Source organism: Pistacia vera, unplaced genomic scaffold (genome assembly GCF_008641045.1).
Source record: "Pistacia vera cultivar Batoury unplaced genomic scaffold, PisVer_v2 Contig521, whole genome shotgun sequence".
NCBI classification, from domain to species: Eukaryota; Viridiplantae; Streptophyta; class Magnoliopsida; order Sapindales; family Anacardiaceae; genus Pistacia; species Pistacia vera.
Window position 1 is genome coordinate 798,429 of NW_022196359.1, and position 24,024 is coordinate 822,452.

Here is a 24,024-nt window from a genome sequence, read left to right on the forward strand (position 1 = left end):
TCCATAGAAATATCTTCTCATTTCCACGGAGGAATACTAAAGGGCTGCAACAGTCCTGAAGGGCACTAATGTTCTGCTTTAACTTGCTAGCACACCACCAAGCATCTAGTAACATACTTAGTTACATCTTTCTTTAACCCTAGCCACCAATAGCTCTTCCTCAAATCCTGATACATCTTTACACTCCCTAGATTAGTAGTGTAAAGAGTATTATGTGCTTCCTCTAAAATCTTCTTTCTCAATTCAATATCTTGAGGAACATACACTCTATCTCTAAATTACAGGATTCCATTCACCCATTTGAATTCTGATTCTCTGGCATCTTTCAACTGCTGCTCAATTCCTTTACTAAACCCATCATTCGCTTGTTTTTCTCTAATTTCCTCCAACAACTTAGACCGAACTTCAATTTTGGACAATTTCCCAACCGCCAACTCTATCTCCTCCTTCATTATCTCTTGTTGCAGGTGCTTCTGAAGAGTTAGCTGAGCTAAGGAGACTTTCCTGCTGAGGGCATCTACAACTACATTAGTTTTCCCTAGCTAATACATAATATCACATTCATAGTCCTTCACCAGCTCAAGCCATCTTCTCTACCTCATATTCAATTCTTTTTGGGTGAAAAAGTATTTTAGACTTTTGTGATCTGTGTAAATATTACCTTTCACCCCAAAGAGATAATGTCTCCAAATCTTCAAAGCAAAAACTATAGCTGCTAATTCGAGGTCATAAGTGGGATACCTCTTTTCATAGTCTTTCAATTGATGAGAGGTGTTAGAGTAGGTGCCCTAGAGCTAATCAATTATTGTAGAATTGACTCTTTGTAATAATGTTCATTGATCAATAAAAGACATTTTATTCTATATCACGTAAATCATCATTGTATGTATTGAAATATATCCTTAGAATGGTAGAACCGTGACGAGGGTATCAAGTGTTTCAAATCTTGATAGTGAGAACCCTATGAGTACATATGGTGGCCATTCTAGAAACATCCGTAGCCTTAGTATTATTCTGCAGTAATGGCACAGATAATACGGTAAGGCTATCATAGTGTTGAACGACCTTGTCGAAAGGCAGTGACTGATCTCACTTGTTAAGGTTGTTTGATGACAACCTAGTGTAACACATTGGTGCTTGCTGTAGGCAAGTTCACGAGACTGACCCACCAGAGGATTCCATATGGATGGTAAACCTAGTGTCTATGGAACAAATCCTCTAACGAATGGTGATGCATGTAATCCTTAGACTTGAGATCATCGGAGCACCTTGTGCACCAATTGGTGTAATTTGACACTAGCCCAATGCAGTTATATTCAGAGTTGTCAATAGGGTAGTGATTGGCTGCATCAATAAGTGTATCAAGACTATGGTGGATCGACAAAGGATTCATCACTCCCAGGTACGGGGGGAAGTTATCTCATGGTGCAATTTAGTAAATGGCAAAGACACTAAAACTGTGGCCATAGTGGGATTGAGTTATTGCTCTATCCAGTTTCTAATTTCGGTCATTGGTCTAGTAACTGAATACATAATATCGAGAGTAACCAAGGTTGACACTTTTCTATGCCCCAGTCTCGTTGAGATAATGAATGATGAAAGGATTGGATTGTGCGGTAACCATATCATTGACTGACAAGTAGCTGCTTCGCTAAATCTGAATCTATCAGGTGGCCATGATGCCTCGCTAGGGGCCAATCTTGGTTTGTGTGTAGTGAGACGATTAATTGGTGTTAATCGCGATACTACACACTACCGGTATGATGAGGAGCCTACGGGTCACACACATAGAAGATAATTTAAGAGCCAGTTTATAAGAAGGGCGTTTTCATCTTTTTAGGCAAAAAAAAAATATTTTGGTAATCTCACAGTGCAATTAAATTTGCTGAGGTCAAAGCCTTTATTTAATTTGATATTAAAATTAAATAAGTGAGATTACGTTTAAATATGTGTTCGCTTATATTTAAATAAATTATCATTATTGTTAAATGTTAATATTATTATATATATATAAATATATATATAATATATATTTAATTTCATTGAGATAATGATAATGATAATTAAAATTAAAATATCTAAATGGGGTTGTGGATACAAGGGGTGTTTGGGTTGCTACCCAAGCCTATTCCATGATGGAATAGGGCAAAGTGTGCACTATATAAGTGCAACACTTTGTGAAATTAATAATTAATTCATTTCGATCATTTGATAAAAACCTCAACCCCCTTTTCTCTCCCACGCCAGTTTTCCTTTTGCTTGAAAGAAAATTTGCTTGATTTTGTTCTTGTATCTTAAGGCTAAAGAGGATCTAGCAAATCTCTCTTTAGTTCCTTGGGGTTATCTTTGTATGGACTAACAGTGGTTTGATCCTACCCTTGGATCGGTAGCGAAACCCATTCAGAGTTAAAGTTGGAGGAGCCTCTAAACGTAGGTATGGTTTCTTAACTTTAAATTGATTTTCTGCAAATTTGTATTTAATGCATAGATTGTTAAATTTGTACCCTGATCTTGGTTCTAAGGAATGATCCATGTTGTTTATGATTTTTTGGTTCCGCTGCCATAACTTGATAGTTTCCTAACAGTGGTATCAGAGCCAGGCTACCAAATTTTACAGTTTATTGTATGATTTATAACATGTGTTTGATTGATAACATGTTATTTTTGTTAAATCTGCAAAATCTGCTTTTGAATGAGTGATTCAGTTGATCAATTGGTTTGATAATGTGTTGGTGAACGTTATATTGGTTGGTTGGTATCCTGGTCAAATGCTTGTGTGTTCGATTTGATTTGGATACGTGTTATTACATGAAAAACTGAAAAAGTGCGAACTGCACAATTTTGGGATTTGTAGACTTCGCCGCTGCAACATACTTATTGGAATTTTCAGGGTTGCCTGTTTTGCCACAGTGAAATAAAACTTCGCCGCGGTGACAAAGTTGCTGTCCCAATTATGTGTTTTTCGTAAAGGGACCAAACTGCAGTTTTTAATAACCTATAAAGCCAATAATCATTCTGCACATATAAGACGGTAATTAATAATAAACCCACCCAATTCAAAAATTGATTGTTTTTGAAATGTATGCCATGTACTTGTTTGTATATTGCATGGTGCTGGTACATGAGCCCTGTGACCTATGGTGAATTGTTTAAATTATTTTTAGGTATGTATGGTTGTAAGTTTTAAAATAGGGTCTGCGTGTCCTAGCTTCCTTCCCTTTCTTGATGTACATTCTCTTCTCATCTCATTCCCCTCGAATGTAAATCGAGGTTTCTAAATTTGTTGATGTAAAATTACTTTAAGATTATTTTTATTGTAAATTTAGTATGATATTTTTGTAATGTACTTGAGGCGGAGCAAAGGAACAGGCAATCGTACTTGAAGACTCAAGATATTCATTACAGGACCCCTAGGTGACCTACCGATTCCTCTAGGCTTGAGGAAATCGGTTTTAGTTAGGCCATGTACCGACACGTTTTAATATTTTGTTTAGAATGCATACTAAGGTTGAATGTTAAATAACATGCTAAACAATGTCATTCTAACAAAGATAATAATCTGGTGAGACACTAAATAACAAACCCTCAATAAAAGTATATTAAGTCACATATGCCTTCCATCACTATGGTTTTAATCAAACCATTGTTCGTCAAAACCTTGTTCTCCAAAGCGAAGGGTACACTTCTACCAGTGGGAGGTTAAAATTCATAGGAGTTTTCCTTAATGGTGATGGGTCGACTTAAAATGACGGTTTTGCTTGTTCGCCAAAGCGAAGGTTGATAAACGCGTCATAGGCATAGTAGAGAAATACACACATTGTGTGTACGTGGTGGCATGTAGTGTCCACTCTACTGATATTGAGAATCACACTTGAGGATGATGGTTAGGGCCATTGGATTGTGTGATTGACTTGTTGGCTTCTTCACATTTGAGGTTGATAGTAGGAGCTATCAACTGGTATGGATTAAGTTTGCTGGCCTACCTAATCAACTCATTTTGGCTTACCTAATCAACTCATTTTGGCTTGTTCGCCAAAGCGAAGGTTTGAAATGGGCCAGATGGGATCTCAGTCTACTCGGAAAGCCAACGGGCTTTCTCGAGTTAATAGGGAGGGCTATTGACTTGAGGAAAATAGTGGGAGCATCGTTTAATAAAAAGACCATATTAAATAATGATGAATTTTATAATGACTTTATCTTTTCTGCAATTGTAGATTCACCAAAATGAGCATTATGAACCTGCGACCGATAATCAAAAACGTAAAGAGGTTGGATGGATCCAATTTCTCAGACTGGTATCGTAATCTTCAGATTTTACTCAAGTTGGAAAAGAAATTGTATATCCTTGAAAAGCCATACATGGCTGAGCCTAATCTTGATGCCACTCAGGAAGCAAAGGATATTTATCAAAAGTTCCTCGATGATGTTAATGGTGTTCAATGCTTGATGTTAGCATCGATGACACCAGTGCTGCAAAAGCAGCATGAGAATATGGACGCTACTACCATTATTCTACACCTCAAGGAGCTTTTCGAAGGGATTGCTCGACATGAGAGGTACAAGGTGTCAAAAGCACTGTTTGGAAGTCGTCTAACTGAGGGAGCCCAAATTGGTCCTTATGTACTCAAGATGATCGAGCACAGAAAGAGGCTTGAGACTTTGGGATTTGAGTTGGATGCAGAATTACAAATGGATTTAATTATGCAATCCTTGCTTGACTCTTATGCACCATTCATAATGAATTTCAATATGAACACAATGGTGAAAACTCTGTCAAAACTTTTGAACATGCTGAGGACTGCAGAATAGGACTTGAAGAAGTCCAAGCCTGTTTTACTGGTTACTGCTAGTAAAGGAAAGGGTAACGGCAAGGGTAAGGCCAAGACCAAACCCAAGCCCAAGCCCAAGCCCAAAGAACAGGTTGCTCTTGGGCCTCGAAGTGGCATAGGGAAAAGCAAAGTGGTCTACTTCTATTGTGGCAAGCTTGGCTATTGGAAGAAACACTGCAAGGCTTTCCTCGCAAGCAAGAAGAAGTCAGATGCTATGACTTCAGGTATATTTATGATTGAGATTAACTTCTCTCCCTCAACATCTTGGGTCATTGACACTGGATGTGGTACTCACATTTGTACTGATGTGTAGGGACTAAGGTAGAGTAGAGTGCTCGCCAAGGGGACCTACGAGTTGGAAATGGAGCACATGTGGCTGCATTGGCTATAGGGACTTACTGTTTATCTTTGCCTACGAGCTTGTTGTTGGGACTACATAGCTGTTATCATGTACCTTCTGTTTCTAGAAATATATTTCAGTATCCGCTTTGGATAATATAGGGTATCATTTTGAGATATCTAATGGATTGTTATCCTTTAGTTTGAATGGTATTCTATTTGGAATTGCAAGGTTATATAATAGGTTATATGTTCTTGATTTAAACAATAAATATATTCTCAATGTTGAAACCAAGAAAGCTAAACATAGCGATCAAAACCAGACATACCTTTAGCACTGTAGATTGGGTCATGTTAATAAGACTCGCATTGCAAAACTTCAAAGGGATGGAGTTTTGGACCCTTTTGATTTTCAGTCATTTGAGGTATGCGAGTCATGCCTGTTAGGCAAGATGACCAAGTCTCCTTTCACAGGACAAGGTGAAAGTGCTATTGAACTGTTAGGCATCATCCATAGTGATGTATGTGGTCCACTAACAGTTTAAGCCAGAGGTGGATATTCATACTTCATCACATTTACTGATGATTTCAGTAGATACGGTTATGTCTACCTTATGAGACATAAATCTGAAGCCTTTGATAAGTTCAAAGAATTCAGGAATGAAGTACAAAATATGTTAGGCAAAAGTATTAAAACTCTTTTGTCGGATCGAGGAGGTGAATACTTAAGCTTAGGGTTTTCTGAATACCTGAAGGAATGTGAGATAGTATCACAACTCACCCCTTCATATACACCCCAACACAATGGAGTGTCTGAAAGGACGAATATGACCTTACATGACATGGTTAGGTCCATAATGAGTTTTAGTGATTTACTTGCATCATTCTAGAGTTATGCCCTAGAGACTGCGACTCACATTTTGAACCGTGTGCTATCAAAGTCTGTAGATAAAACTCCATATGAACTATGGAGTGGGCGAAAGCCCAACTTGTCTTATCTAAGGATTTGGGGTTGCAAAGCTTATATTAAGAAATTGACTTCGAAAAAGCTGGACCCCAAATCCTGTAAATGTATACTTGTGGGGTATCCAAAGGAGACCAAAAGATACTATTTCTAGCACCTAGAAGAGTGCAAAATTTTTGTTGCTTGTTCTGGTGTCTTCCTAGAAAAGGAATTTTTTCTAAGAAGTACTAGTGGGAGAAAAGTAGAACTCGATGAAGTTCTAGAACCACAAATTATACAAGATGAAGGACGGGATGATGTGCCACAGGAAGTGGTTGAACATCATGAGGAGGTTACTCCACAAACTGTGGATCAAAGTGAACCACCTCAGGTAGCACAAGAACTAAGTAGATTTGGGAGAGTACACCATGAGCCTGAGAGATACGGTTATCTCATGACTCAACATGGTAATGTACTAGTCTACCAAGACGATGAACCCAGAACCTACAAAGATGCTATATCGGATACAGATTCCGTTAAATGGTTGAAGCCATGAAATCTAAGATGGACTCCATGTACCAGAACCAAGTATGGTCTCTAGTGGAACCACCTGAAGGGGTAAAACCCATAGAGTGTAAATGGGTCTTCAAGAAAAAAATTGACATGGATGACAAGGTGCATACTTATAAGGCACGACTGGTTGCCAAAGGTTTCAAACAAATTCATGGTATTGACTATGAAGAAACCTTTTCGTCGATTTCCATGATTAAATCCATTCGGATTATGCTTGCGATTGCTACATATCATGACTATGAGATTTGGCAAATGGATGTCAAAACAGCTTTCCTGAACGGAAACCTTGAAAAGGATCTATGTATATGACACAGCCCGATGGTTTCATTCTTGATAGGCAAGCTGATAGGGTATACAAGTTGTAGAGATCCATTTATGGACTCAAGAAAGCTTCAAGGAGCTGGAACATTCGTTTTGATGAAGCCGTAAAAGAATTCAGTTTTATCAAGAACGAAGATGAGCCCTGTGTTTACGAGAAAGTGAGTGGGAGTGCAGTGGCATTCCTTGTGTTGTATGTCGATGACATACTTTTGATCGGGAATGATATACCAAACTTGTAGTCGGTAAAGACTTGGTTATCCAAGTGCTTCTCCGTGAAGGACTTAGGGGAAACAGCCTACATCCTTAGAATAAAGATCTATCATGATAGATCGCGTAGGTTGCTTGGCCTAAGTCAGAGTGCATATATTGACAAAGTATTGAAAAGATTTAGTATGGAAGAATCCAAGAAAGGATTTCTTCTGATGTCACATGGTGTCTATCTCTCTAAGGAAATGTGTCCTAGAACACAAGATGAGAGAGAAAGGATGAAGAGGATTCCATATGCATTAGCAATTGGATCTATCATGTATGCCATGCTATGTACTCGGATTGATGTCTCATGTGCTTTGAGCACTTGTAGTAGATATCAATTGGATCCAGGTGAGCGTCATTGGATGGCTGTCAAGAACATTCTTAAGTACCTGAAGAAGACCAAGGATATGTTCTTGGTTTATGGAGGGGAAGATGAGCTTACTGTAAGATGATACAGTGATGCTAGTTTCCAAACGGACAAAGATGATTATCGATCGCAATCAGGGTTTGTATTTTGTCTCAATGGGGGTGTAGTGAGTTGGAAGAGCTCCAAGCAAAGCACTGTAGTGGAATCTACAATGGAGGTTGAGTATATTGCATTAGCAGATACGGCCAAGGAGGCAGTTTGGATTAGAAAGTTTGTCACTGAACTTGGTGTGGTTCCCATGATTGTTAATCCAATAGACATCTATTATGACAACAATGGAGGAATCGCTCAAGCCAGGGAACCATGGTCTCATCAGAAGTCCAGACACATACTCAGACGATTCCATCACATCAGAGAAATGGTTGAGAGGAAAGAAATGTAGATCCGTAAAGTGCATACTGATGACAATCTCGCAGATCCACTGACAAAGCCTCTGTCGCAGTAGAAGCATGAAAGGCACTTAAGATCATTTGGTATTAAATACATGAATGATTGGCTGTAGTGCAGGTGTGAGATTGTTAGAGTAGGTGCCCTATAGCCAATCAATTATTGTAGAATTGACTCCTTGTAATAATGTTCATTGATCAATAAGACATTTTATTCTATATCGCGTAAATCATCACTGTATGTATTGATATATGTCTAGAATGGTAGAACCTTGACGAGGGTATCAAGTGTTTCAAATCTTGATAGTGAGAACCCTATGAGTACATATGGTGGCCATTCTAGAAACGTCCGTGGTCCTAGTATTATTCTGAAGTAAGGGCACAAATAATACGATAAAGCTATCATAGTGTTGAACGACCCTGTCAAAAGGCAGTGACTGGTCTCACTTGTCAAGGTTGTTTGATGACAACCTGGTGCAACACATAGGTGCTTGCTGTAGACAAGTTCACTAGACTGACCCACCAAAGGATTCCATAGGGATGGTAACCTCAGTGTCTATGGAACAAATCCTCTAACAAATGGTAGTGCATGTGATCATTAGACTTGAGATCACCGGAGAGCCTTGTGCATCGATTGGTGTAATTTGACACTAGCCCAACGCAGTTTTATTTAGAGCTATCAATAGGGTAATGATTGGCTACATAAAGGAGTGTATCAAGACTATGATGGGTCGATAGAGGATTTATCACTCGCGGGTACGGAGGGAAGTTATCTTACGGTGCAATTTAGTAAATGGCAATGACACTAAAACTGTGGCCACAGTGGGATTGAGTTGTTGCTCTATCCAGTTTATAATTCAGGCCATTGGTCCAATAACTGAACACATAATATCGAGACGAACCAAGGTTGACATATTTCTATGCCCCAGTCTCGTTGAGATAACGAATGATGAAATGATTGGATTGTACGGCAACCATATTGTTGACAGGTAGCTGCTTCGCTGAATTCGTATCTATCGGGTGGCCATGATGCCTTGTTAGGGGCCAATCTTGGTCTGTGTGTAGTGAGATGATTAATTGGTGTTAATCGCATTACTACACAATACCGGTACGATGAAGAGCCTACGGGTCACACACATAGAAGATAATTTAAGAGCCCAGTTTATAAGAAGGGTGTTTTTGTCTTTTTAGGCAAAAATGGTATTTTGGTAATCTCACAGTGCAATTAAATTTGCTGAGGTCATAGCCTTTATTTAATTTGATATTAAAATTAAAGAAGTGAGATTACGTTTAAATATGTGTTCGCATATATTTAAATAAATTATCATTATTGTTAAATGTTAATATATATAATAAATATATATTAATTTAATTTAATTTAATTTAATTGAGATAATGATAATTAAAATTAAAATATCTAAATGGGGCTGTTTGGATACAAGGGGTGTTTGGGTTCTTGCCCAAGCCTATTCCATGATGGAATAGGGAAAAATGTGCACTATATAAGTGCAACACTTTGTGAAATTAATAATTCATTCATTTCAATCATTTGATAAAAATCTCAGCCCCCTTTTCTCTCCCATGCCAGTTTTCCTTTTGCTTGAAACAAAATTTGCTTGATTTTGTTCTTGTATCTTAAGGCTAAAGAGGATCTAGCAAATCCCTTTTTAGTTCCTTGGGATTATCTTCGTATGGACTAACGGTGATTTGATCCTACCCTTGGATCAGTAGAGAAACCCATTCAGAGTTAAAGTTGAGGAGCCTTCAAACGTGGGTATGGTTTCTTAACTTTAAATTGATTTTCTACATATTTGTATTTAATGCATAGATTGTTAAATTTGGACCCTAATCTTGGTTCTAAGGAACGATCCATGTTGTTTATGATTTTTTGTTTCAGCTGCCATAACTTGATCGTTTCATAACAAAAGGCATATGCAATCACCTTGCCTTGCTGCATTAGCACCGCCCCTAAACCATTATGAGAAGCATCAGTATAGATATCATCTCTATGTTATCCTCTGGAAGAGTTAAAATAGGAGCAGTAGTCAATCTTCTTTTCAATTCTTAGAAACTCTTCTCATAGGTTTCAGTCCATTTGAACGGGGCTTCTTTTTATGTCAGAGTTGTGAGTGGAAAAGCTAATTTAGCAAAGCCTTCCCCAAATTTCCTGTAATACCCTACTATACCAAGAAAACTTCTAACTTCTTTTACAATATTTGGTCTTGGTGATTCAATCACTACTTCAATCTTACTAGGGTCCACTGAAATACCCTTTGTAAAACAACATGTCCCAAGAATGCTACTTGATCCAACCAAAACTCACATTTGGAGAACTTAGCATATAAATTTTTCTCTCTTAGTCTTTGTAACACAAATCTCAAATGCTCTTCATGATCTTCCTTTGTTTTGGAATAGACCTCAAATGCTCTTCATGATCTTCTTTTGTTTTGGAATTGACCAGGATATCATCTATAAAAATTACCAGAAATTTATCTAGACAATCATGGAAAATCGTATTCATTAAATCCATGAACACCATTGGTGCATTAGTCAATCCAAATGGCATCACTATAAATTCATAATGCCCGTACCTGGTTCAGAATGCAGTCTTGGGAATATCCTTGTTGGAGACCCTCACTTGATGGTAGCCTGACCGAAGATCAATCTTGGAAAACACCGAAACTCCCTTTAACTTATCAGACAAGTCATCAACTCTTGGCAATGGATACTTGTTTTTCACCGTCATCTTATTGAGCTCCCTCTAATCGACACACATTCTTATCGAACCATCTTTTTTCTTGACCAATAAAATAGAAGCTCCTCATGGAGAATGACTGGGTCGAATGAAACATTTATCCAACAACTCCTGAAGTTGCTTCTTTAACTCTTGTAACTCTGCTAGAGCCATTCTATACGGGGCTTTAGATATTGGTGCCATGCCAAGAGCTAACTCTATACAAAACTCCACTTCTCTTTCTGGAGGAAGTCCTAGCAAATCTTCTGGAAATACATCTTCGAATTCTTGTACTATGGGTACATCCCAAACACCAAAGTCTAGAAACTTTTCTTTATTCACCACATTAGCTATGTACCCTGTACAACCCTTCCTTATCATCTTCATTGCCCTCACTGCACTTATCATCAAGCTGTGTAGATAACCTTCACCAAAGGTGAATTTGTCTCCAGCATCTAAATTAACCTAGCCTTTTTCTTCAGACAGTCTATGAATACTCCATATTTGCTCAGGAAGTCCATTCCCAAAATCATATCAAAATCAGGCATATCAAAAGCAATCAAATCAACATCAAACTCATGCCCATCAATCACTATAGTTTCCCCCATTTACAACTTATCAAAACCATAATTCTCCCTATTAGGCATCTCAATTTTAACAGCATGTTCCACTTTACTAGGCTTTAAACCTAATCTTTTTATGATAGCATATGAGATAAAAGAATAGGTAGCCCCAGAATCAATCAATACATATAAAGAAGTAGAGTGGAATTATAACTGACCAGTAACTGTAGATGGACTAGTTTTAGCTTCTTTCTCAGCCACTGAGTAAACTCTGGTAGTCAAACCTCCAATAGTCTGAAGGGAAGTAGCATGAGTAACTTTATAGTCTTTTGCCATATGTCCCGGTTGTTTACATTTGAAACACACATTGGTCCCTAATAGACAATCCCCCTTATGCATCCTCCCATATTTTTTACAATAAGGAAGATTGTTCCTTCTCTATTGTTGATGTGGAGAACTCTTATTCTTGCCGCCCTTCTTTTGAAATCTTTGCTGAAACTTTCTCTTACCTTTGTCCTCCGGGGCCTGAGTGGAATTCCCCACTTCAACCTTCTAAACTGCTATTTGGCTCAAACTAGAACTACCGATCACCAGTTCTTCATCTGCCTCTCCATATTCATATAAATCTCTGCTCTCAATGCCCATTCCATGGCCTTACTGTAAGTCTGGGGAGGCTGACCACCCGCTATAACAATCTAGGTAACTTTTGGGTGCAATCCATTAACAAATCTCTCTAACCGACACTGTTGAGTACTCACCATAGTAGGAGCAAAACAGGCTAGGGAGTTGAACATTGTAGCATACTCTCTAACAGTCATATTAGCTTGCTTCAATTCCATGAACTCTTGAGTCTTTACAGATAACATGTCCGCCGATTAGTATTCTGCTTCAAATAGCCTTTTGAATTCATTCCAAGAAAAGGAATTTGGCATATAGGTATGCTCCATTAGCTTCCACCATACCTGGGCATCTCCTCTAAACAAATAGGAAGCATAGACGACTTTTTCTTGGTCACTCATGGGAAACAACGCCATTGCCCGTTCGACAGTCTCTAACCACTCCTCTGTTACCGTCGAATCGTTTGAACCACTGAACTCTGAAGGTTGGTGCTTTTGAGAAAGATTATAGATTGGTTCCACTTGACCAAAAGGTGTAGCACCCATCGGCATAACTAGTCTGGTTACTGGAGGTGGAACCGGTATTTGGAGCTGAGGCTGAACTACTGGAACTGAGGGATTCGCATTCACTTGGTTACTTATACTTTCCAAGGTAACCCTCCTAAAGGCCTCACTAATGGCTGCCTGAATCATCCTGTTGATTGCAGCCTTATCCAAAACATAAACATTTTGGGTAGAAGTAGTTGGTCTACTATTAGGGGGCGCATTGACATTCGGTGCTACTGGCTCACTAGTGCCTGCTTCATTAACATTCTCCTAGCCCCTCCTATTAACCTTTTGTGTACACCTCGTAGCCATACCCTTTACTTACACAAATTTCAATCAACATTAGCTAATTCTATTCACTAAGCAAGTAAAGAAAATACTTACAGCAATCGGCTGGAGAGAGTATCTTGGGGACGCATGAGGAATGATACTTCCATTACTTACAAACACCATTTCCAACATCAATTAAATATAAAATAACTATAACAATTCAATCAAAACATCATTTAGAACACCCAAAATCATGCTCTGATACCAACTGTAAAACCCCTTCCTAGCAGGGTATTTCCTAAGTATCCCTTGGCCATTGAGAACCTAGAAAAGACACGCCTAGGAAATGAGTTTGTTTTAAAACCTATACTTTTGTTTGTTTTGTCTTTGTTTTTTTTTTTTTTTTTTTTAAATGCATGATATTAAACATCTCATATCCATAAAATAATTTAAGAAATTTAGCTTCCTATGGAGTTATTATCATAAGTATATAACATCATTTAACCTTTTTCATTCATTTGACAAGGAAATGGTCATACAAGGTTTATTAAAACATATTTAATTCAACATCCATAAACCAAAAACCATTTGATGTTATTTTACAAAAAAATTCAAAACATAGCAAAAGCATTCCTTCATGCGCATGTCATTCCCTAGTAGCCTCTCCCAGCTTTAAGCTTCAATTCTTACCTATAAAACATTTTAAAAAATTTCATGAGGTAAGCGCTCATCGCTTAGTAAGGGAATATGACCTTTCATAAACTATTAAGGTTCATTATACAAGTATATTACTTAGGACCTTACCTTTACCTACTGGCGTGCTGTCGTAGGCACCCAGAATTAAAACCTTCCGAACCTAACTACTGAACTGTAAATAGGGTAAGCAAGGGTCGATCCCACGAAGAGTGTCTAGCCGAATTTGATGTTATGTGAACAAAGCTGGGGGGTTTTGTGTAAAACAGAAAACGTTCTTAGCAAAAACCAAAAAAAAAACAAAAACAGTTCAATTCGAAATCAATTAATATAACGAAACTTGGTCTCCGTCTCTTGTAAGAAACATGCTCACCAGTGGGCACTTGTCCTTTTAGGGCTAAACCAAAATTCTGTTCACCACCTGATTTGAAATTTCCCCAAATGTCTGCTACTATAAACTTATTCATTGTCTAGAGTTTTTATGTGAATTACATGTTTCATATGAGTTTTGGATTGTCATTAGAATTATTTGACTGTTTATTTCGCTAAGTAGTACAACCACTGTTATTGTTGATCAATGTTTTGCACATGTGCAGTTTAAATGGTGTCATCTAGCCAACAGGAAGAAGACAACGAATGTAAATGAGGAAGAAGAATACTGATAGATTAACCATTACTCTGCGGTGTTGCCGCATAGAAACAGTTGGGTTTCAACTACCATCCATCCATATTAACATGGTATGAGTACTGTTGGATGTACTCTAGGGTCATGCTGACAGGATTTGACAATCCACATGGATAAAAAGGTTTACATACTTATTTTTACATTTGGGCTAATAGGGAAATTGCGACCAACCAGGGGAGAGTATGGAAGAACAAGTTATGATATTTCTAACAATCGTTTAAAACGAGACAATCAGATTGATGGAGGATTTCCAACATTCGAGTGAGACGATCTCTAGATATGTTGGCACAGTTTGCGAGGCGATATGTGAGTGAAACAGAGTTATCAAGCCACTTGACTTCAGATGTTTCCATGGGAAAATCTCACCAACCGAAAATATTACCTTTTTCTTTAAGGTACTTCTTCATTATGTTTTGTTAAGTTCATTGTGTTATTAATGTTTATAGTCGGTTATTACTAAAATTCAATTTTGATGATATATTGTATGGAGCCATTGATGGCACACCTGTATACGCTTCAGTTCCAGAGGAATTTGTCGATAGTGTACCGAAATCGCAAAGGAACATTGTCCACAGAATGTGGGTTGTATGCGACTTTAAGATGATGTTCACTTATGTCATTACTGTGGGAAAGATCTGCGCATGATTTAAGAGTTTTAAATTCAACTCTTGATAATCCTAATTCTGGATTCCCAATCCTCCCCCAGTGTATAAGTATTTTCTTGACATATTATAGCGTATTTGCTCCACTGTTAAGGCCTTAAATTTCAAATACGTGTGTGGATTTTATTATGGGAAATACTATTTGGTTGATGCGGTTATCTAAATAGAGAGGGTTCCTCACCCCTCATAGTGTGCTTGCCATATTTCTGATCACCACCGTAACCGAAGAGGCCACAACAGTTGTTTAACTACATACATGCTTCACTTCCGCAATGTTGTCGAGAAACCTTTGGTGTTTTAAAAACAGTTTCTATTCTGAATGGAATGAACAATTACCCGTTGGACAAACAGGGAAGATTGTTATGGCATGTTTGTGTACTTCATAATTTTATCAGAATGTACAATACGAAGGATCCTATCTTCGAACAATATATGAAAAATGGTAATGAGCAATATATGGTGATCGCCAATATGGGCAGAAGATGGTGGAAATGAGAAGGACCGAGTCAAACCGCAGCAAGGTATTATAACAAACATGACCTATACGGATAACATAATGACTGAACTGTGTAGGACATTGACCATGTATAGTTGTTTAATGGAGTATACTGTAACACGATTCTAAGGGTTGTAATTAGTACCTTTGTCATATATTGAGTGTGTTTTTTAATAGTTGGATTAGTACTGAAATTAATATGGTTTTTTTTTAATATTTACTGTTACGAAATTACCAATAAATGTTTAATATATTAAATGTAAATTAATAAATTTTAAGGTTATAATAAATCTATTTAAACAAAATGCACCAATATTATATTTATAAAAAATATATCAATCAATATTCACCACAAATAACAAGGTCAAAATACTCAACCAGACACATTTTTTCAATCCTATTCTCATATATAAACCCGCTCACACTACCCACTATTATTTCCAAAATCCTTCCAAATAACAACCAACACCCAGATTTTTCTATATTTACATGTAATATTTATAGAAATACTATACATACAACATCTTATACAATTTATGTCACAAAGATATTGGGTGAAAGTTAATTTTAATTTAAAATTAGCCAATCATATTTTACTACTAATATTGTGTAGTATTACTCATTTTATAATTAAAAAAATGAAACACATTTAATAGTTGTGGCAATTCAAACATATATACTTTTTCACATTCAAATTACACATAAAAAGGTTTCATTTGTTAGGGTTTTATTAAAATATACAAATCTCATTAATTTCAAGAATTATTAGAATTTTTCTTTTAGAGTGCTAAAATTAGCACTTATTTTCCTTAATTTTTTAAAAGTTTCCATAAAATTTCAAAAAATTTAATCAAATACCTTTCTATCAGTTTAATCAACCAGTTTAATAATTATTATCATCCATCTTCTTGTTGCCCTTGTTATGACTTTACCATGTTAGAGTTTGTGGAAATATTTATAGCACCAATTTGTATGTTATCATTTATCCACTTTCTATATTTTTGAGTGATATTTGTGAAAGGGAATCCATACTCCCAAAATTTAATGATTCAAGCTAACTATTTTTTTTTTTAAAAAGGTCCAATATTATTTTTAATTATATCAACTGGGACGTGTTTCTTTTTATTTATTATAATTTTGTTCTTGCAATTATGCATTTATTTGAATAATAAAAAAATGGTGTAAGTAGGTGTTGTAAATGATAGTGCCATTATGAAAGAAATTAGTTAAGGATATGTAACATATTTCACTAAAACAAACGCTTCAATTCGATAGTCACACGTGTTCTTCTAATCACAATATATTCATATTTTACACTTATTATAGCTTGTCGAGATAAAACTTCATAATGCTCGTTTCACTTAAAAATCTCATTTATTAACTATACAAATAAATCGTAAACTTATTGCGAAATCTCGAAAATAAGTTTTCATAACACTATAGTAGGTATTTAGTAAAAATTGAAGACCAAGCGCTTATTATATCATGTGAAGTAGGATCAAGTGCACAAAACTGGTATCCTTTTATTATTATATGTACCATTAAATTTAGTACGTACTTAAAAAGAATATGGAGGACGGATAGGGATGAATTCTTAGGTATATATTCCTATGTTGTCTTTTATCATAAACATTTTTTGTAGTGTTCTCCATGGAACTTTTTAGTGAAAAATTTATTTAGCAACCAAATACACGAGAGAATTGTAAAACCCCTCCCTGCCAGGTATTTCCTATATATTTCTTGGCAATTGAGAACCTAGAAAAGCCACGTCTAGGAATGAGTTTGTTTTAAAAACCTATATTTTGTTTGTTTTGTCTTTTTTTTTTTTTAATGCATGATATTAAACATCCCTATCCATAAATATTCAAGAATTTAGCTTCCTAGGGTTATTATCTAGGTATAATATCTATTTAACCTTTTTCATTCATTTGACAAGGAAATGGTCATACAGTGTTTAAACACATTTTACTTTCTTCAACATCCATAATCCAAAAACCATTTGATGTTATTTTACAACAAAAATTCAAACATAGCAAAAGCATTCCTTCATGCGCATGTTTTCCCCAGTAGCCTCTCCCAGCTTCAAGCTTCAATTCTTACCTACAAACATTTTAAACAATTTCGTGGGATGGCGCTAATCGCTCAGTAAGGGATATGGCCTTTCATAAACTATTGAGGTTCATATCCAAGTATATTACTCAGGATCTTACCTTTACCTACCTACAAGACATGACCATCATTCATTGACATTATCATTCATAAACAAGTCATACGCTTTAGACTTTCCTCATAATATAAGTCATAACATAACCATACATAATATAACATAGAACATTTATGCCTTATTGCAATATTCATAAACATGGCATGCCTATTTCTTTTGTCTCTGTACTTGATGTTTTCATTAGTCATTATTATCTGATCGTTCATTTGACCATTACCTTGTTCTTGGCCATCACCTCAAAGGACTCATGGTTTCCACAAAGATTCCATCTCCTCTGATCTGTTTTATACCTCAAGATACTCTTGAATTCATTCTTTAACATTTCATAAATGTTCATAAGTCAAACTATAAGCTATGCATAACTTTTATGAAGTAACATATGCGATAACATATCCCATGCTCAATCATACTATTCATTCATTTAACATGTACCCTTAGCCAATTGCACATTCATCAATCAATTTAGCAAAAATCCCATGGCATGATATTTCCCTATTAAATTCATTAACTTAATTCATTGATTTCTTTACAACACAAGGAATTTCAACAGTAAGATATTTAATGGTTTATTAGAAATTAAAGAGATGGGAATTTTTTTGAGGAGGTGGATGCCATATGGTTCATCACTATTCAGAAATTTTTTCCTCATCTTCCATTCGAATTGATTTTTGGCTAAAACATAAAATTTTAGATCTTTTCTCAACTTTTTAATACTTAAGAATCAGCTCAATTAGACTATAACTTCAGTTCGACTGATTCGTGTAAGCTGTACGTATAAGTCTTAAAGCCAAATCCGAATTCTATCATTTTTAACCATGTCCACATTTCACATTCATAGTATTTGTCATATCATTCTAAGTAAAAGGCCATAAAACCTCCCTTTTTACAAAACCAAAAAGTGCCAAACCATCGTCCAACTCACATCTCTTAATTGGCATAACATCCTCCATATGCAACCATACACCACAACCAACCCATTTAAACAATCATAACCAACATACCTCACACTCAAATTAACATAAATAGATGCAAGTTTCATCACCCTAGTGTTTCAATTGTAGTCATAAGGAGATTTTTTCCTTACCTTAGTATTCAAAGCACAAAGACACTCCTCTTGCTCCAAAGGTTCACCCTTTCTACCTTACACACATAACCACTTATGAATTTCTCTTTGAACTAAAATCACAACAAACTAGGATTTTAAAACTCACCAAACCCTGAAATTGAAGTTCTTAAGTGAGGATGGTGATCTCCTTTGAAATTCAACTGAAATCCTATGAAAATTTGAGAGAGAGAGTTTGAATTTAGCCTTTAATAGAGAATGAGACTTGAAGAAGAGAGTTTGATGTTTCTAAGAGTGTTGCCGACTTAACCAAAATATCTTATAAATTTTCATTTTTTAAATTCACAAATGGGATTGGCCATCAAAGTTAGAGATTATGGTCATTTGGTAAAATTTTACATATAAGGGCATTTTGGTCATTTACTACTACACATAATTATTACACTCATTAATGGCATTTGACTTTCTTTTCTACTTGGTGACCAAGTAAATCCATAAGATAATTACTAAAATTTACCCATATAAACTTTTATGGATACTTGATTCCTATAATATTGTGAAAAGACCATTATACACCTTGGGAACGTTTATGCCTTTTAACCCTACTACCACCTTCATGCACCCTTTAACCATACTTCTATCAGTATCATCAATTCCTAACACTTTACATTCAGGTCTCATAATGCATGCAAAAGACCATTTTACCCTTTTATTGATAAAATCCTTTAAGGGTAGAATTACATACCTTATCATCAAACGCTTACGCAGGGGTTTACAATCCCCCCTCCTTATAAGATTTTCATCCTCAAAATTTATATTGAAGAGATCTGGATACTTTTCTTTCATGTTTTGCTCGACCTCCCATGTTGCTTCTTCAACATTCTGATTCCTCCATAATACCTTAACAACGTTACATACTTGTTTGGAGTTCCTTAATTTTCTATCCAAATATGAACGGACATTCTTTGTAAATTATGTCATCTTTTAGCTCCACTTCTTTTGCTTGAGTATGTAGAGAGGATCATTAATATACTTTCGCAACAAGAAACATGGAACACATTATGTATCCGATCCATACTGACTGGTATGCAAGTCTATACGCCATCTTGCCAACTTCTCTAACACTCAAATGGACTGAGGTATCTAGGAGCAAGCTTTCCTTTCCTTCCAAATCTCATCACTTTCTATAATGGAGATTTTCACAAACACTTTTGTCTCTTTCTAGAACTCTATATCGTTTTCTTTTCAGGTTTGCATATCTCTTTTGTCTGTCTTGGACCGCTTCATCTCTCTTAGATTAACTTTACATCTTCTATCATTTTTGTGTCATTTCTGGACCGAGAGCTTGAGCTAATGCATCTTTTCTCTATTTTCGTCCCAATGTAATGGAGATCTACATTTCATTCCATACAGGCTTCATATGGTGCCATTTTAATGGTTGCTTGATAACTATTGTTATAACGATTTCAACTAGAGGAGAATGTCACACACACATTCAACTTGTGATCCATACAACAGCCCGTAACATATCCTCCATATTTGATTCGTTCTTTCTGTCTGTCCACTCCATCTAAGGATGATAGGTTGTGCTAAAATTAAGCCTGGTACCCAAGCCTTCTACATGCTACTCCAAAATACCGACATAAATTTTACATCTCTATCTGAGACAATACTACTAGGACTCCATGTAATCTTACTATTTCTTTGACATATAATTGGCCTAGCTGATCAGAGGAGATCTAGTCTATAACTGGAATGCAATGAGCAATGTTTAGCCAATCTATCTACAATCACCCAAATGGCATTACAACCGCCTTGCACTCTAGGAGACCTAAATGAAATCCATAGAAATATCTTCTCATTTCCACGGAGGAATACTAGGGCTGCAACAGTCCTGAGGGCACTATTTTCTGCTTTAACTTGCTAGCACACCACCAAGCACGTAACATACTTAGTTACATCTTTCTTTAACCCTAGCACCACATAGCTCTTCCTCAAATCCTGATACATCTTTACACTCCCTAGATAGTAGTGTAAAGAGTATTATGTGCTCCTCTAAAATCTTCTTTCTCCAATTCATATTCTTGAGGAACATACACTCTATCTCTAAATTACAGGATTCCATTCACCCATTTGAATTCTGATTCTCTGGCATCTTTCAACTGCTGCTCAATTCCTTTACAAACCATCATTCGCTTGTTTTTCTCTAATTTCCTCCAACAACTTAGACCGAACTTCAATTTTGGACAATTTCCCAACCGCCAACTCTATCTCCTCCTTCATTATCTCTTGTTGCAGGTGCTTCTGAAGAGTTAGCTGAGAAGGAGACTTTCCTGCTGAGGGCATCTACAACTACATTAGTTTTCCTACCTATAATACATAATATCACATTCATAGTCCTTCACCAGCTCAAGCCATCTTCTCTACCTCATATTCAATTCTTTTTGGGTGAAAAAGTATTTTAGACTTTTGTGATCTGTGTAAATATTCCTTTCACCCCAAAGAGATAATGTCTCCAAATCTTCAAAGCAAAACTATAGCTGCTAATTCGAGGTCATAAGTGGATACCTCTTTTCATAGTCTTTCAATTGATGAGAGTGTTTAGAGTAGGTGCCCTAGAGCTAATCATTATTAGAATTGACTCTTTGTAAATGTTCATTGATCAATAAAAGACATTTTATTCTATATCACGTAATCATCATTGTATGTATTGAAATATATCCTTAGAATGGTAGAACCGTGACGAGGGTATCAAGTGTTTCAAATCTTGATAGTGAAACCCTATGATACATATGGTGGCCATTCTAGACACTCCGTAGCCTTAGTATTATTCTGCAGTAATGGCACAGATAATACGGTAAGGCTATCATAGTGTTGAACGACCTTGTCGAAAGGCTGGACTGATCTCACTTGTTAGGTTGTTTGATGAAACCTAGTGTAACACATTGGTGCTTGCTGTAGGCATTCACGAGACTGACCCACCAGAGGATTCCATATGGATGGTAACACCTAGTGTCTATGGAACAAATCCTCTAACGAATGGTGATGCATGTAATCCTTAGACTTGAGATCATCGGAGCACCTTGTGCACAATTGGTGTAATTTGCCACTAGCCAATGCAGTATATTCAGTTGTCAATAGGGTAGTGATTGGCTGCATCAATAAGTGTATCAGACATTGGGATCGACAAAGGATTCATCACTCCCAGGTACGGGGGGTTATCTCATGGTGCAATTTAGTAATGGCAAAGCCACTAAACTGTGGCCATAGTGGGATTGAGTTATTGCTCTATCCAGTTTCTAATTTCGGTCATTGGTCTAGTAACTGAATACATAATATCGAGAGTAACCAAGGTTGACACTTTCTATGCCCCCAGTCTCGTTGAGATAATGATGATGAAAGGATTGGATTGTGCGGTAACCATATCATTGACTGACAAGTAGCTGCTTCGCTAAACTGAATCTACAGGTGGCCATGATGCCTCGCTAGGGGCCAATCTTGGTTTGTGTGTAGTGAGACGATTAATTGTGTTAATCGCGATCTACACCTACCGGTATGATGAGGAGCCTACGGTCACACACATAGAGATATTAAGAGCCAGTTTAAAGGGCGTTTTCATCTTTTTAGGCAAAAAAAAATATTTTTGGTAATCTCACAGTGCAATTAATTTGCTGAGGTCAAGCCTTTATTTAATTTGATATTAAAATTAAATAAGTGAGATTACGTTTAATATGTTTTTCGCTTATATTAAATAAATTTCATTATTGTTAAATGTTAATATTATATATATATATATATATATATCTATATATATATATTAATTTAATTGAGATAATGATATGATTAAAATTAAATTATCTAAATGGGTTGTTGGTACGAGGTGTGTTTGGGTTGCTACCCAAGCCTATTCCATGATGGAATAGGGCAAAGTGTGCACTATATAGTGCAACACTTTGTGAAATTAATAATTAATTCATTTCGATCATTTGATAAAACCTCAACCCCCTTTTCTCTCCCACGCCAGTTTTCCTTTTGCTTGAAAGAAAATTTGCTTGTTTTGTTCTTGTATCTTAAGCTAAAGATCTAGCAAACTCTCTTTAGTTCCTTGGGGTTATCTTTGTATGGACTAACAGTGGTTTGATCCTACCCTTGGATCGGTAGCGAAACCCATTCAGAGTTAAAGTTGAGGAGCCTCTAAACGTAGTATGGTTTCTTAACTTTAAATTGATTTTCTGCAAATTTGTATTTAATGCATATTGTTAAATTTGTACCCTGATCTTGGTTCTGGAATGTGACCATGTTGTTTATGATTTTTTGGTTCCGCTGCCTAACTTGATAGTTTCCTACATGGTATCAGAGCCAGGCTACCAAATTTTACAGTTTATTGTATGATTTTATAAGATGTTTTTGATTGATACCATGTTTTTTGTTAAATCTGCAAAATCTGCTTTTGAATGAGTGATTCATTGATCAATTGGTTTGATAATGTGTTGGTGAACGTTATATTGGTTGGTTGGTATCCTGGTCAATGCTTGTGTGTTCGATTTGATTTGGATACGTGTTTATACATGAAAAACTGAAAAAGTGCGAACTGCACAATTTTGGGATTTGTAGACTTCGCCGCTGCAACATACTTATTGGATTTTTCAGGGTTGCCTGTTTTGCCACAGTGAATAAAACTTCGCCGGGTGACAAAGTTGCTGTCCCAATTATGTGTTTTTCGTAAAGGGACCAAACTGCAGTTTTTAATAACCTATAAAGCCAATAATCATTCTGCACATATAAGACGGTAATTAATATAAACCCACCCAATTCAAAAATTGATTGTTTTTGAAATGTATGCCATGTACTTGTTTGTATATTGCATGGTGCTGGTACATGAGCCCTGTGACCTATGGTGAATTGTTTAAATTATTTTTAGGTATGTATGGTTGTAAGTTTTAAAATAGGGTCTGCGTGTCCTAGCTTCCTTCCCTTTCTTGATGTACTTCTCTTCTCATCTCATTCCCCTCGAATGTAAATCGAGGTTTCTAATTTGTTGATGTAAAATTACTTTAAGATTATTTTATTGTAATTTAGTATGATATTTTTGTAATGTACTTGACGGAGCAAAGGAACAGGCAATCGTACTTGAAGACTCAAGATATCATTCCAGGACCCCTAGGTGACCTACCGATTCCTCTAGGCTTGAGGAATCGGTTTTAGTTAGGCCATGTACCGACACGTTTTAATATTTTGTTTAGAATGCATACTAAGTTTGATGTTAAATACATGCTAAACAATGTCATTCTAACAATAAAAATAATCTGGTGAGACACTAAATAACAAACCCTCAATAAAAGTATATTAAGTCACATATGCCTTCCATCACTATGGTTTTAATCAACCATTGTTCGTCAAA

At 36.3% G+C, this 24,024-nt stretch overlaps 2 protein-coding genes across 2 annotated transcripts; both read right to left on the reverse strand.

Moving 5' to 3' along the window:
* Positions 1-278: 278 nt before the first annotated feature.
* Positions 279-10,816, reverse strand: LOC116106732. The gene is made up of 2 exons (XM_031393061.1): positions 10,709-10,816; positions 279-542 (listed from the first exon to the last, which is right to left on the reverse strand). The coding sequence occupies exons 1-2, from the start codon at positions 10,814-10,816 to the stop codon at positions 279-281; spliced, it is 372 nt and encodes a 123-aa protein (XP_031248921.1).
* Positions 10,817-10,891: 75 nt separating this feature from the next.
* Positions 10,892-11,412, reverse strand: LOC116106733. The gene is made up of 2 exons (XM_031393062.1): positions 11,289-11,412; positions 10,892-11,199 (listed from the first exon to the last, which is right to left on the reverse strand). Exons 1-2 carry the CDS (start codon positions 11,410-11,412, stop codon positions 10,892-10,894), a joined length of 432 nt encoding a protein of 143 aa, XP_031248922.1.
* Between the last annotated feature and the right edge of the window lie 12,612 nt (positions 11,413-24,024).

Coding starts and splice junctions, on each gene's coding strand:
- LOC116106733 (XM_031393062.1), bottom strand. CDS start 11,412: ATGGGGGAAACTATAGTGATTGATGGGCATGAGTTTGATGTTGATTTG. Junction 11,200..11,288: donor ATATGGAGTATTCATAGACT/GTCTGAAGAAAA, acceptor TGATAAGTGCAG/TGAGGGCAATGAAGATGATA.
- LOC116106732 (XM_031393061.1), bottom strand. CDS start 10,816: ATGACGGTGAAAAACAAGTATCCATTGCCAAGAGTTGATGACTTGTCT. Junction 543..10,708: donor TTCGGTCAGGCTACCATCAA/GTGAGGGTCTCC, acceptor ATTATGTATTAG/CTAGGGAAAACTAATGTAGT.